Below are 14,781 nucleotides of genomic sequence, written 5' to 3' on the forward strand. Positions count from 1 at the left end.
TATCCTATATTGTATTGCAAACAGGTGAAATTAAATTTTTAAGTAGGCTTGTCTGGATGCTAAGTCAAATGTTAATTGTCATTTATTTCAATTAAGTTTACAGGTTTTATAACAAGGTTATAAATATATATATATATATATATATATGTTTTGATTAATTATAATTTGAAATTGATTTGAAATAATTGTTGATTTATTTATTTATTTTGTTTAAATAATATCTTCACATAAAAATTTTGTTATTGAAAACTATATAAATTAAATAATGATATTTTTTATTTGACACCTATATACATCGTTCACAAAAATTGTACTATATAATGTATTTTATTTTATTTTTATATACAAAACACAGAGTCAGGATGGGATGTACAAAATTAAATATAGATGACTCATCACCATTCAAAATTTATTAATGTTGCATGATTTTTGTAGTATAATAATTATAACAAAACAGTTGACTATGAAATGATCCCAGGTCACGATTAATTATTTTAATCTTACAAAACCAAAAAGTATTTCATTGACTTTCGTCGCCCTTGTCGATAAGATAACAAAATGATACGTATCATACTGCTAATTAATTGTTATGTGCACGATTTTTTTTTTATATGTTAATACTAATTACATATTACCATTTTGTTTTTGATGTGATATTTTAGACTGTGTAATTTTAATATTTTATTCTTATTCTTTATTAATATAATTTTACAAATTGGAGTATTTAAAATAACGCAAGATGAAAAATAATGTACATATATATATATATATTTTATTTATTTTTTAAAAGACATCTTAAATAAAAAATTATTGTGGAAAAAAAGAAGTAATCAAAACAAAATATAAATATGTATATATATACATTAGAGAACAAAGATAAAAATTATTTTGAGATTTTATTTTTCTATTTTACTATTCAATTTTGCATTTTTTTTTCATATATATATATATATATTTATAAACATTGTAAAATATATTATTAGGAATGAAAAAAAAAAGAAAAAAAAAACAATGTTGACGAAAGGAATAAAAATTTAGGGGTTGAATTTGTAGTCGTGAGGTCATGGGTTCAACGCCTCAGGTCACCTGCCACGCATAGTTCGCTAGTGTGACTTTTCGGTCGGACCTTGTTTACAGGGTATGACAATCACATAATTAATGAATTTGAATCATTAACCATATTAGAAATCATAATGGCATAACTAATTTTCCAATGAGAGAATCGTGTTGTGTCCTCATTACTAATTAACTATATTATATTTATATTATACTTACTCTCTTGCCACGAATATGATCAATTTATTTATTTTTAATTAATAAGTATTTTTATTTATCTTTAGATTTTTTATTTTTTATAAAATTAATTTATAGTACAATAAATATATTTTTTTATTATATTATATAAAATTTTATTTTTTATAAAATAATATTTATACTTATATATATTATTGAAATATAATATTAAAAATATTTAAATATATATTTTAAATTTTTTTAATCATCACATAACTAATTATAATTATTTAAATAATTCATCTTTATTATCTAAATTTTTGTATCTAAACAAAAAAGAAAACTCAACTCAATCGAGAGGGAAGGAGTATTATATTAATATAATTATCTTATCTTACTAAACTACGAATCTAGAGTTGGGGATTCCGCAAGGCCGCTTTATCACTAGCCGTTGATGTCATGAGATACGAATATCCGACGGTGTATATTGATTATGGATTTCAGATCCCGAGACTCCTCAAGCTAAATATATCAAATTCTACTCCTTTCTACCTTTGATCTAACCTTCAGCCTTCCGAAACCCACCTCTAGGCTTTTCCCATTATATATATAGCAGTCTGCCATAGTCTTCTACCGCCAAACAGAGCTCTGCGAGGGTGTGTTAAGCTTTTTTGGGAGATTCTCATCAGCGATCGCAGAACACATTAAGGTTTGTGAATTTGTACAATTAACATTATAGCTGTGCTCACATTTATGCGTACTACTATACATGCGGTCACTTTTATTTTTATTTTTTTGTTTTTTAACTTTTTATTGCGATTGCACTCTGGAATTCCCACGGGTTGGGTTAGTTAGTGAATCTCCGATTGGTTGAGTGGGTAAGGGGTGTAACTGTGTAAGTGTGGTTTGATTTGAACGTGAATAGCGTTTGCGGCTTCGTGGAAGTGTTGGTGCCGGGTATGGTGGTGTCGTCCTCTGTTTCTTTGTGTGTTTTGGTTTCTGTTGAAGATTGTAGCGTTATTCGCCTCGGGGAATACTGTTGATTGCGTGTCAATTTTTGGTACTGTCGATTTTCTACGACTTCCTATAGAATAATAGTACCACCACTGACCACTCGGGTTGCTTTTGTTGACGGACGGTTGCAGTTGAACGTATATTGTTTGTCCGGTGATTAACTGACACCAGTGCACTTTCGAGGGGGTTCTTGAATGACCACCGATCGTAGTGATAGGGAAATCATTTTCTGCTTTGGAATGCCATGCCATGGCCTACTATGCCTGGCCACACTGGCTTTACTAAATATATTTGGTGCTCGTTCTTTATTCTATCGAATCACTATTCTATGTTCAACACCAGATTTACAAATAGTTTTCGTGTGTAGGTTGTTATGGCTTTCTGAAAAATTATTTGTTTTGTTTTTGCAGATACCTTAACAAGTCAGTTGTTTTTATGCTTCCGTCACTCCTCTAGATTCTTGAACACCTGCCACTCTTTGTGCATGATATCATTCTATTTAATAACCAACTCAGTTCTTGTACTTTGATTATTTTTTCTTTGAATTCATGTGTGTTGCTTTAGGTCGTAAAGAAAGGTCAATACACTTTATAAGTGCCTTGTGTAAGTATTAAGTGCGATTATTTATAGTGCACAGCTTTTCTGATTTGAAATATTTATTAATATTACATCATAGTTTTGGAAAGTAAAGCCATCTCTTGTTTTTTATTGAACTTTAATTTTATGCGTCTAGAAATATGCCACATGGGTATCTGAATTTGTGTGTGTTTTGAAGAATTCTGTGGAAGTAATATATTTCCAGGCCAGCTGCTCCTTTTATTTGTCTAATATTATCTGGTCAAGACTCCAATTGTTATTTACTGTTGCAAGACCAAATTTTCACTAGTTGTATTAGTTTTGATGGTGAATGATTTTGAGGCATAAAGTTCATATTTAATTCTCTGAACTGTGAGATGATAGTTTGATACTTGATGCCTCTGTGTTTGAATTCTGCTCTGCAACAGAGAATACGATAGATTATTTTCTTATATAGAGAACTTTTTATTTGATTATGCAGGCATTGAAGTGAGAATTAGAATTACCTTGTAGAAGAATGGCTCATAATGCAACAACTTTATGTCCACCTCCCATGAAGGCTACATCTAATGGCGTCTTTCAAGGGGATACTCCTATTGATTATGCACTTCCTCTTCTGATAGTGCAGATATGCCTTGTGGTCGTACTCACTCGCGTGCTTGCATATTTTCTGAGACCGCTAAGACAGCCCCGTGTCATTGCAGAGATCATTGTGAGCTTCACTTTCTACTTTCTAGTTTCTTTCAGTATAACTTTCACTTGATATTCTCTTGTTTACCTTTGTCATACTTCGCTTTTTTAGTTGATCTCTGGAAGAATAGTAGTGCATGCACTGTGGAGGTCAACTTGTGTCTTCAGTTTGCTATTTGGTGTTATTCAGTTTTCCTTTCCGCTGACCTATTTTCTTACCGTTCTGCTTCTCTGACCTAACTTAAAACCTTAGGAAGCTTTATTGACTTATTCTTATGCCTGACTTATTATATGAAATATTGTTCAGTCACTATTCCTCTGCAGAAGATCCTATTATATTGATCAATTCAACTTCATGTAATCCAAGTTTGATAAGTTGACTTATAATCTGTTCAATACAGGGTGGAGTTCTACTTGGTCCATCTGCTTTAGGCCGTAATCAGAAGTATCTCCATGCTATTTTTCCTCCTCGGAGCCTCACAGTATTGGATACGGTTGCGAACCTTGGCCTTCTATTCTTTATGTTCTTGGTTGGCCTTGAGCTGGATCCAAAATCCCTTCGCCAGACTGGGAAGAAAACATTAGGTATTGCTCTTGCAGGTATCTCAGTTCCATTTGTTATGGGAATTGGAACATCGTTTGTGCTCAGAGCAACTATCTCGGAAGGTGTTAGTCAAGGCCCTTTTCTAATATTCATGGGAGTGGCGATGTCCATCACTGCTTTTCCTGTCTTAGCTCGTATCTTGGCAGAGCTTAAACTTTTAACTACTGATGTTGGTCGGATAGCCATGTCTGCTGCTGCAGTCAACGATGTCGCCGCTTGGATTTTACTTGCTCTTGCAATTGCCTTGTCAGGCACTGGTCACTCTCCTCTTGTGTCCGTTTGGTCGTTCTTGAGTGGATCTGGTTTTGTAGGTTTATGCATACTTGTGGCCCCTCCAATTTTCAAATATATGGCCCGAAGATGTCCTCCAGGTGAACCGGTAGATGAAATGTACATCTGCGTCACATTGGCTGCTGTTTTGGCTGCTGGATTCGTTACTGATGCCATCGGGATCCATGCACTTTTCGGGGCTTTTGTGATTGGAATTCTTGTATCAAAGGAGGGAGCATTTTCTGGGGCACTGGTCGAAAAAGTGGAGGATCTTGTATCTGGTCTACTGCTTCCTTTGTATTTTGTTTCTAGTGGACTCAAGACAAATGTAGCCACCATTCAAGGAGCTCAGTCTTGGGGCCTTCTTGTGTTGGTTATATTTACAGCTTGTTTTGGGAAGGTTGTTGGCACCATTGTGGTTTCTATCTTATGTAAAGTACCTGTCAATGAAGCAGTAACCCTTGGTTTCCTCATGAACACTAAAGGTTTGGTGGAACTCATAGTTCTTAACATCGGCAAAGACCGCGGGGTATATAACGTAACAACCATCTAATTAGTTTGATTGATTGTTTCATTTCATCCTCAACTAATGTCTCTAATGTAATTTTGCAGGTCCTAAACGATCAAACGTTTGCAATCATGGTTTTGATGGCCTTAGTCACTACATTTATGACTACACCTATCGTTGTGCGCATATATAAGCCCGCTCGAGTAGCTATATCAGAATATAAGCGAAGAACTATTGAGACAAAGGAATCAAACTCTCAACTCAGGCTGCTGTTTTGCTTCCACAGTAACAGCAACATCCCCTCTTTTCTTAATCTCATGGAGGTCTCTCGTGGCACCGGATATATAGCCGGACTTCGTGTTTACGCCATGCACCTGATGGAGCTGTCTGAAAGATCTTCTGCAATACTGATGGTTCACAAGGCAAGGAAAAATGGGGTCCCCTTTTGGAACAGGCGGAGAAACGTATCTGATGCTAATGAAGTTGTGGTTGCTTTCGAGGCCTTCCAGCATCTCAGCCATGTGTCGATCCAACCTACGACTGCAATATCATCGATGCACAGCATGCACGAGGACATCTGCAACAGTGCTGCCGCGAAGAACGTGGCAATGATAATCCTCCCTTTCCACAAGCACCAAACAATCGAAGGCACCTTGGAGACCACACGAGATGGTTTCAGGCACGTCAACCGGAAGGTTCTTGAGCACGCCCCATGCTCTGTTGGCATTTTAGTCGACCGCGGCCTCGGTGGAACGTCCCATGTAGCCTCAAGCAATGTTGACTACACAATCACAGCCTTCTTCTTCGGTGGCCACGACGATCGCGAAGCTCTGTCTTATGGAGCGCTGATGGCTGAGCACCCTGGCATCAGTTTGAACGTTGTTCAGTTCATAGTCGACCCGGAGCTCGCCGGAGGTACTGTCCATGTAGATGTGGACGATGATCAGTACAGCGCAGAAGTCAGCTCAAGCGACGAAGCCTTCCTTGCCGATTTCAAAGAGAAAGCTTCCAAGGAGAGATCCATTAGATATAAAGAAAGCGTGGTGAAGAGCAGTGCAGCAGAAGCAGTGGAGGTGATGCGTGAATACAAACGCAGCAATCTGTTCGTCGTTGGAAGAATTCCTCAGGGGCAATTAGCTACAGCTCTGAAGAACAGCCACCACCACGGCGAAGACGACGACTGCCCGGAGCTGGGACCGGTGGCGAACTTGCTGATCTCCCCAGAGTTCTCAATGGCGTCTGTTTTGGTGGTGCAGCAATTTTGCACCCAGCTGCCTCCGGAATCTGTGAATACACTCAAGGCAGTAGACCACGCTGCTGACGACGATACATCATCCTAACTTTGTTCATTGCCTTGTTTGTTTGTATGTATAAATATAAATATAAATGTATACATAGACACGCCATATGCATGCATGCATGTGGGTGGACAACTCTTTTCCCATTATATAAATATAAATAAATAATTCGCCTCAGGTCAGCTACACATGGTTCGCAATGCCACTTTTTGGAGCGGCTACAGATTTCACGTCATAAAGAAAATAAATAAATAAATGATTGGCAAATTAATATTGAGGGCTATTTAGGGGCAATTATTTGGGGTTGGGTTAATAGTGGATTTACTTATAATAGTCAGTCCTCAAATATTATTGTCTCCCGTTCCGTTCCGTCCGCCCGTCAACCGTGTTTCAACAGACGGTCCCGTTCGGGTTGTTCAGGGAGGACGCATGGATTTCGCGAACTCCGCCAGCCGCGACGTCGTTCAAGGGGTATTGCGTTGCTCGCCTCTCAACCTGCATTCTCAATTCATGTTTTTATTCATTTGCAACTCTGGAAAACCGCTGTCTTATAAACCTATATTTAATTAATTATCTGTTTTTTGGACGATTGGAAATGGATAGCTGTGGGATGATTCATTTGTCGCGGACAATATCTTCAGTTTTTGCTTGAATTTTTATCCATGACAGCGCTTTTTTTTGACTTGTTTGAGATATTTTACATGAATATTGAATACCTCTGGTTTTCTGGGTAGTTAGATGTACCGAGTAAGTTTCGTTTCACATGAACTGCCAAACATGATTATTTTTAGCCTCGTAATCGTGTCAAATCTCATGTTAATACCTGAACAAGCTTAGAAAAAACTGTTTTCATTTTGTCTTTCGAATTTTTGTTTACAATTCGGATGAGAATGCTTTCTCATTGAAAATCGTAAAATTGTCATGATATTTTGATTTTCAACCTCAAAATGGACTCTTTCTCTCTCCTTTTTTTTTTTTTTTAATTTTTTAATTTTATTATTTTACTACACTAAATATTATCGTTAAAATCGTAAACTCGTCATTATCTTTTTCATATTCTACTGCAGGGGAATAATCACTCAGAATCTGTTAAAGAGGATCATGAGACAACTTGTTGGGGTTGTGGACTTCGTGTCCTTGTTTCTCCTTTTGCATCTGCTTTTAAATGCGGCTGGTGCGGAGCTATAACAAGACAAAATGCTGTAAAAATTGAGAGCAATGACTGGTGGTGGAGACGGTTACGCGATCGTTGTTTTGTCGGCATTGTTATTATATTTATGGCTTTTTTTATATGTAAGCATCAATTGAGTACTGCTTCAACCCTTATCTCCTGTGGTATCTATATCTCATGTGCTCAAAGGTTACTTCTGTTTAGTTGCTTATAAATCAAAACAAGTAAACTCAAAATTTGACTTCATATGCATTAAGTAACGCACACCATCTGTTGTTATACTTTTTGTTAGCTCAATGTTGTTCTGATTTTGTTCTACTGATTTGCTTAAAAAAGCTGGGACAACTTGCTTAACCTATGTTTAATAATTTGTTATTTTAGCTCATGCTTCATGGACCCCTCTGATAAGGCCTACATTTTAGGACTGATAATATTATTGTTAATTTTAGCAACAGTGCTCAGGTTTCTGTTGGATGAGAGCTTCGATATGATAATCGTACTTAATGGTTCTATGTGAAATTGATTCTTGATGTTTCATCAACATTATTTTCTTCTAAATTTCTCGGAATTTGTCTTGGTGGTTCGATACTGCTACTTTACAATGCATTTTATGGTGATTTTTGTCATACAGGTGCTGGCATCATTGCTATTTATCCTGTAGCCTTTTCAATTAGTTTCTTTTGTGGCGTTTTCCACTTGACTGTAGCGGTGATGTTATCTATTTCTTCTTTATCTTTATTTTCCCTTTCTGCATTTCGGCCTGCTGGTTCTCCTCCAATGATCCTTTGGGGTAGCTATCCAACCGTGGGAAGAGGTGGACTGGTGAATTATACCTTCTGCCACTATTGCTCTAGGCCAAAACCACCAAGGACACACCACTGTCGTACATGCGGGATGTGCATATTGAATATGGATCACCACTGCCCTTTTGTAAGTCCCAAACTTTCATTACTGAAATGGCCACAATTATGCATTACAACTTTTTCCATGGATGGGAAAATTTTATAATCATGGTACTCTATGTTATGATAAGCCGTTGATTGTGATTGTGCATATAAAGCCTTGTAAAAAAACACATAATCGACTCTGCTATTTTCCGAGCCATTTACTTTACCTATGGTTTTCATTCTTAGTATTTTTTTTAAGGAACATATAAGGCTTTCCATCTCATAAGTAAGAATCACCTTACCATATTAATTTTACCGCTGTAGAAGCTGATCATGATATATTTTCTGGCCCTTTTCATATACTAATCTGCTGGTTACAATTTATACAGATTGGGAACTGCGTAGGTGCTGCAAACCACCGAGTTTTTATTCTCTTTCTCATCTCTTCTGTCAGCAGTATGCTTTATGTTGCCATTTGGACTTCTTATACTGCACTATATATCTGGCCATCTCTTGACCATAGGTCTGTCAATCTGTTGAACGGCTTTGTTGATAGAGAATTGGTTGTAGGAGTCTTAAAAGAAGAGATTATTGCTCTACTGAGATCAACAATGTTCCTATCCATGAGAGGACTTGTTCTTGTTTACCTACTAATTGCTAGTATTTCAGTGGGCTTTGGTTTGAGTGTTCTCTTGTGGCAGCAGCTTGGATACATATATGTTGGAAAGACCTACTTAAGCCATCTAAGTGCAGTGAATAATGAAGAAACGGTTGAAAAGGATTGCCGAAATCTTATAAAGTTCTTTAGTTATCACCAAAGTGCAGCAACATATTTTCCAACTGATTGGAAATCAAGCAAAAGTCATAAGAAGTAGACATTTCAAGGGTGGATGAATCACTTTGAAATCAACTCCATGAACTCGCATGGTCTACTCTCATCTTATCCAGCATTTCATAAGAGAAGCCGCAACTGAATGCGCAGGTGCCTATTTATATGGTTGTGAATTGTTCATATTCAGGAAGATTTGGTTCTTGCAATTTAACATAATTCCCTTTTTGTATACTTTTTCTAGGTTGGAGGTATATGGTAGCTTAAATTCTTTGTCTCGACAGTCTGCCTTAATTGGCAATGTCTTAAAACACCATACCAGAAAGGTTAACAGTTGCAGAAGAAAGTAGGGGAAGATGATATTGTGCTTAGAAATGTATCACAAAGGTACCCCATGCCTTTGTCCATATTCTTGTATATATCTGATTGTTTTTATGGCAAAATGATCTACGATTCCAACTATTAACAAACTGCTGTGGAGACACTATTCTAACTGGTATGCCTGACTTTTTTCTAGACTTCGTCCCACTTTTTGTGTGTGTATGTGCTTAAAGATATGAATCCATTTTCTTTTTCAACATGATGAATGAGTTTTTGTGGATCGATAGGTTAGATATCTAGCTAGTAAAAGAGCATGTTGTGCTGTACAAAAACTTGTATACTGCATAGATAGTAAATATAGAAATCTTTCTCAACTCTTCATGGTTTTCCTTTTGGCAATCAAAGAAACTTGTAGCAGTAAGTGTAATTACATTGTTTAACATTCTGGGAAATTCTTAGACTACTTACACATCATTGCCACACATATCATCACACACATTAAGCATACCAAGATAACTTAGGATTGGGAAGAGATGTACTCTCCAACACAGGTTGAGTTCTCGTCACTTCCGCCAGAGGCATCTTAGTGCTTGCAATCCAGTACGTCTGCAGGCATTCTCCCGCATCCGCCTCCTTCTCCATTTCCTGAGTTCTCTTCCCCATGAACAATTTGACTGCCGCGACCCCTGCCCCTGCTCCTGCCAATGCCACCAGTACCAGCCCCATGCATCCTGCGAGCAACGGCCATATCTTCTGCGTCTTCTTCTTGACAGGAACCACGATGGAGAAATGCCCCTGACTTCTGCTATGGCACACATCAGGTAACCTCATGTCACTTATTTGAACTTCACCAGTAACACCAAAATAAGCGCACTTTGTCTTCCAATTGCTGCTCAGTCCTGAGTCAGGGAATCTGATTGATATGTTGTTCCCCATGGTGTTGAGCTCAATCTTTGACAGGTTTCTGCTCCTCAAATGTGTTGCATCATACACTGAAAAGCCAACTACAGAGGTTGCCAACGAGTACCCCGGTAAGCTGTAGTAGGAAGATGACCAGTTGCTGAGATTGTGGTAAACTATGAGGAGGCGTTTGACATGAGGCACAGGAAGTGTTCTTGCTGGGATGGCAACATTGCTGAAATTAGCTCCTTTCCTCCACAGAGTGGCGCTTCTGAGCCCCACGACGGAGACCTTCAGCCCCGCCAAATTGGGCGGGAGGGTGGCGTTGTAGAGCGCGCCGGTGTGGGGGCGCCGATGGATCATCACTCTGAAAGCCCGGTCGTGAAGAATGGCGTCTAAGGATTCGTCGAAGACGTCGTCGGAGCATTGGATGAGAGAAGAGATGTGCAAGAAGAGGAATAACAGCCTGCTGGCCAAGTAAGAACATCTAGTGTTGGATTCCATGCAATCTCTCCTTTGTGTTGTGTTTGTCAAAAGATTAGGATTTTATCATTAGTAAGTGTTGGTATTAGTTTTATGTGGTGCAACGGTTAGTGTTTGAGGCTTTTTTGTGTAATGATGGAACATGAAAGAAAGGACTGAATTCTTTTGGTAGAAATTTGCAATGACTAATGAATGAATTAATTGAATTGTGATTAGGAGGCCGGATGAGCCGTGGAAAAGTGACTACCTAATAAAATCATTGATGTGGTCTGTGGCCAAATAATGATGAGTGGGAACAGTGGGTGCACTCCCCCTCCCCCTCCCTCTCCCCCACGCTAAGCACATGATTTCTTTAGGATGCTTTTTTCATGCTTCCTAATTTTGCTTTAGTCCTTAATCATCATGGACATGGGGATGGACCAATAATCATGCTAAATCATTGTTATTTATAAATAAATTAATTTAACAACTATCACGACCTTTTTTTAATGGCAAGCCCATGAACTATTCTGGGCGGCCCAATAAGTTATCAAGTTTTAGCCCAATTGACGTATAAATAAAATGCAACTTGGTCGTCATCACAAAAGGTTTTCCCTTTATTGTGCTTAAACAAGAATCGAAATTTAACAGTACACTAACTCATGTTCAGGTACACATGAATATGCATGACTTGAAAGTGCAACGCTCTTTAACATATAGATAGATATATATATATTCACAAAATTAATCTAAAACAAGTTACAACAGAACAAGCTCACGAGCTGCGCTGATGGAAAAAACACCAAACCTTCATTCATTTCTGGAATGGATTATCGCAGTCTTTAGTCGCGACCGGGATCGATGCTGCTGGCCTCTTGTTCGCGCCTCGAACAGCTTCGCTTTCAGAGTGTTCTCTTTCAAGTCTGGAGGAAGTTTCGAAGATGACTCGGATTTATTCGCATCATGATGGGACGGTAGCTTTTCTGTCCACCGGCGCACCGGGCTCGGTTGGCTCCTCCACGCAGCTGAAGAAGCTGCTGCGCCGTACTCTTTATCAGCTTGCTTGCTCGTGTTCATGCTCTCTGATAACAGATAATGGTTCCTGATCAAATTTTCAATCATGTAGTTAGAATTCACCCCGACGATTCCCTCGAGCTCTTGCTTCCTCTCAGAGCTCTGTTCCTTCGAAGCAGATGCTTCGGCTGTCTTCGAATTCTGCTCTTCGACTGTGTTTGATGCGCCCTCAGTGTCGTCAATGTGGCTTGTCATTTCACCGAGCGAAACTGCTTGAGCCATCTGTTTCTCAAACTTTACCTGGAGACTGGACGGACTTTTTCCAGCTGAGACCCTGTCGGAAGATCCTAGTTTTTTCTTTTCAGGCTTCTGCCTTGCGGATTCATCCTTCGTATCCCTTTTCTGTTCATGTCCTTGAGGTCTCGGGATGGTTTCGTTCATTTTTTCCAGCTCGAAGCAGTTGGAATCGCTCCCTGCAGAGTCATCATCCTCGTCATCTTCGTCTCGAGGAGCGCTGACAGCCATATTTAGATGGATTGATTCCAGGGAACTTCTTAAGAATGCAGGATCCCGCTTACTGATAGTCTTTGCAGAACTGTTTCTTTTAGCGTGGACGAATGCTTCAAGTTCCGAGCCTAATTTGTCCACTGCAGATTTCTGTGTTCCATGTCCCGATTGCAACTTCATCTGCATCCGCTCGTCGAGCCATGATTCGGAGACGTGAAGAATCAATTGGTCCCGGTCAGCTCTCTCCGCCCAATCCTTGTCGGATTTTTGTCTGAAGGCGTGTACTTCCTTCTCATAATCCCTTATTCCGAGTGCAAACTCGTCGCAGAGGTCTTCCAACAGATTACGCGACTTCTTTTCATTCTCGAGCTCTTTAGAGACACTAGCAAGAGTTGTTTTGATGTCGTAAAGCTCCTTGGCTAACTTTCTATGCAAACTCTCCGAACGCTTCCTCAACTTCCTCTCGTCCTCCAGTTCGTCCCTCATCGATTGAATAGCTGCACCGATTCTATCGTGCTCCTTGTTCTTCCTTGCTAGTTTGTCCTCTGTAATCTGCTTCATCAATTCATCCATTTCATGGCGATCCGCTTGCTGTTCTCTCAGTAGCAACTTGACTTGTGACCGCGCGTGATCCAGCTCCTTCTTCAACGATTTAACCAGAGACATGTTCGATACATGCTGCTCTTCAAGGCTCCAGATACGGTTTAAAACCTTAAGCAGTTCGGTCGATGTTCGCAGGCTATAACTCGTCTCCCCAGGTCTTCCTTTATACTCCACAGAGCTCGTGGGTGTAACTGCCGGATTATACGGCGCAAGCTGCAATACAGAAGTGGTTGATAGAAACATAATCTAAAGGCAATTGCAGATAAGAACAATGGAAATCAGCTTAGGAGAGACACATTTAAGGATTTGGATTTCAGATATTTATTTCTTGCAGCATTGGTAAGAATATATTATTGAAATTTCCAGAAGTACAGAGCAGAGCTCTACCTCCATGGAACTGCCGTAGCTTGCAGGGGACACCGGCTGTATAGCATGATTATTATTCCTCTCAGATGATCTATGATGATGTTGCATTAGCGACGCAGCGACAAGTCTCCGCAAACTGCTTGAACTTCCTGGCTGGTTGTGCAATAAACACATTATAACATAATCAACAGAAGACCAATACCAGAGACTTTAGATGCCTACAATTCATTATCCCAATATGTTATCATGGACCATTTGAGGATCAATTTAGCTTTGGCTACTCGAAGATCATAGTCAGGCTAGAACAAGTCATTTGCAAATTCAAGTTCTTGTCAATGTCCGATGATGAGCTTTAGATCAGGCTCCAGTAATGATAAGGTTGAGAAACAACAAACTAAAGCAGGACAAATCATATTTATTCCCTACCAAATGCTACAGTGAATCATTAATTAACTGCACATATTCAAGAACCCTCGATTACCATCAATCGATTCATACAAAAATTAAGTCGAACCTTGTGGAAAGACCAATCAGGTTTAAGCCAAGGGAGATCATAAGCAAACAAGAAAAGAAATGAAAGCTTAAGCAGCTTACCAGGTCAGGCGATGGATCAAGGTGCTGCTGGTGGTTGAGGCGGCGGAGGCGGGGAGGAGGGCCGGCGGCGTGGTGCATTTTATGAAGGGAGATTCTGTAGTGGTAGAGCTCCCAAAGGGCGGCGGCGAGCTTTCTTGCAGAAACACGAGAGCCCTGAAAATGGGCGTCTTCAACAACAACTAATGACTGAGATTGATCTTTAGGTCTCCAAAAAGAGGCTACTGGAGTGGCGTGTCCCCCTCTTTTCCCCACTCTCCTCAACTTTTCCCCCAGAATTTCGCCCTTTTCTGCTGCCCCTTCCCCACTTTTCATCTCTCTCTCTCTCTCTCTCGCATAAAAAAATACGTCAAGTTTTCTTTTCTCTCATTCCCACTTTTAATTAACTTGCTGCTGCTTTCTCTGTTCACCCACTGTTACTGCACACAGAAAATTGTACTTTGTACTCGGAGTCGAAGCCGTCCCGGAATTACCGAATAATTAGGGTTTTAAAAAAAAAAAAATCACTCGTACCTGCGTTTTTTCTGTTTTCAGTTGCTGGTGAATCGTGGTTGCGTAGAGTGTCTTCCTCCATGGTCGGACTCAGACTCCATTAATTTAATCAATGGAGGAAGGCGAGCTGTTAAATGAGCTAGGTGAGTGATTGAAATGATACAGTCACTGTTGCAGAGGGCCCCGATCCTTCGTCCACACGGCAACTACCCACACTGACACACACTGACTAGTATTGTATGTATGTATGTTTGTAGTATTGCATGGGATTCGTTTTCCAATGGAGCCCCTCCCCTCCCCTCCCCTCCGCAAATTTGCTCTCAGTTTCAGTCTTTCTTTCTCGTTGGCGATCTGTGTGTTTGGCTGTACTGTAAAAATATTTATTACTTTACTTACCTTCCTCCTATCTTGCCCTTTTTAACTTACTTCTTATAGTAAGTAATAA

General features: G+C 39.3%; 4 protein-coding genes across 7 annotated transcripts; 2 read left to right on the top strand and 2 right to left on the bottom strand.

The window, feature by feature from the left end:
- The first annotated feature begins 1,810 nt into the window (after positions 1-1,810).
- Positions 1,811-6,364, top strand: LOC127265397 (cation/H(+) antiporter 18-like). Of its 3 annotated transcripts, none has more exons than XM_051295172.1 (4): positions 1,811-1,942; positions 3,305-3,535; positions 3,915-4,916; positions 5,000-6,364. In XM_051295172.1, the coding sequence occupies exons 2-4, from the start codon at positions 3,341-3,343 to the stop codon at positions 6,233-6,235; spliced, it is 2,433 nt and encodes an 810-aa protein (XP_051151129.1). In that variant the 5' UTR covers positions 1,811-1,942; positions 3,305-3,340; the 3' UTR covers positions 6,236-6,364. The 3 variants fall into 3 exon arrangements, with proteins under 3 accessions (XP_051151129.1, XP_051151130.1, XP_051151131.1); XM_051295173.1 differs by lacking the exon at positions 1,811-1,942 and adding an exon at positions 2,280-2,610; XM_051295174.1 differs by lacking the exon at positions 1,811-1,942 and adding an exon at positions 2,802-2,850.
- Positions 6,365-6,622: 258 nt separating this feature from the next.
- On the top strand, positions 6,623-9,199 carry LOC127265426 (protein S-acyltransferase 11-like). Its single transcript, XM_051295206.1, has 4 exons — positions 6,623-6,664; positions 7,261-7,486; positions 7,996-8,294; positions 8,641-9,199. The coding sequence occupies exons 1-4, from the start codon at positions 6,623-6,625 to the stop codon at positions 9,124-9,126; spliced, it is 1,053 nt and encodes a 350-aa protein (XP_051151163.1). The 3' UTR covers positions 9,127-9,199.
- A 531-nt stretch (positions 9,200-9,730) lies between these two features.
- LOC127265682 (uncharacterized) lies at positions 9,731-10,955 on the bottom strand. The gene has a single exon (XM_051295617.1). The coding sequence runs from the start codon at positions 10,803-10,805 to the stop codon at positions 9,900-9,902; it is 906 nt and encodes a 301-aa protein (XP_051151574.1). The 5' UTR covers positions 10,806-10,955; the 3' UTR covers positions 9,731-9,899.
- A 390-nt stretch (positions 10,956-11,345) lies between these two features.
- Positions 11,346-14,652, bottom strand: LOC127265500 (uncharacterized protein At5g41620). Of its 2 annotated transcripts, XM_051295314.1 has the most exons (4): positions 14,358-14,652; positions 13,848-14,263; positions 13,275-13,406; positions 11,346-13,100 (listed from the first exon to the last, which is right to left on the bottom strand). In XM_051295314.1, exons 2-4 carry the CDS (start codon positions 14,157-14,159, stop codon positions 11,574-11,576), a joined length of 1,971 nt encoding a protein of 656 aa, XP_051151271.1. In that variant the 5' UTR covers positions 14,160-14,263; positions 14,358-14,652; the 3' UTR covers positions 11,346-11,573. The 2 variants fall into 2 exon arrangements, with proteins under 2 accessions (XP_051151271.1, XP_051151272.1); XM_051295315.1 differs by lacking the exon at positions 14,358-14,652 and having other exon boundaries at positions 13,275-13,402; positions 13,848-13,981.
- Positions 14,653-14,781: the final 129 nt, after the last annotated feature.

Source organism: Andrographis paniculata, unplaced genomic scaffold, assembly GCF_009805555.1.
Source record: "Andrographis paniculata isolate CXL003 unplaced genomic scaffold, ASM980555v1 Contig73END, whole genome shotgun sequence".
Classification (NCBI taxonomy): Eukaryota; Viridiplantae; Streptophyta; class Magnoliopsida; order Lamiales; family Acanthaceae; genus Andrographis; species Andrographis paniculata.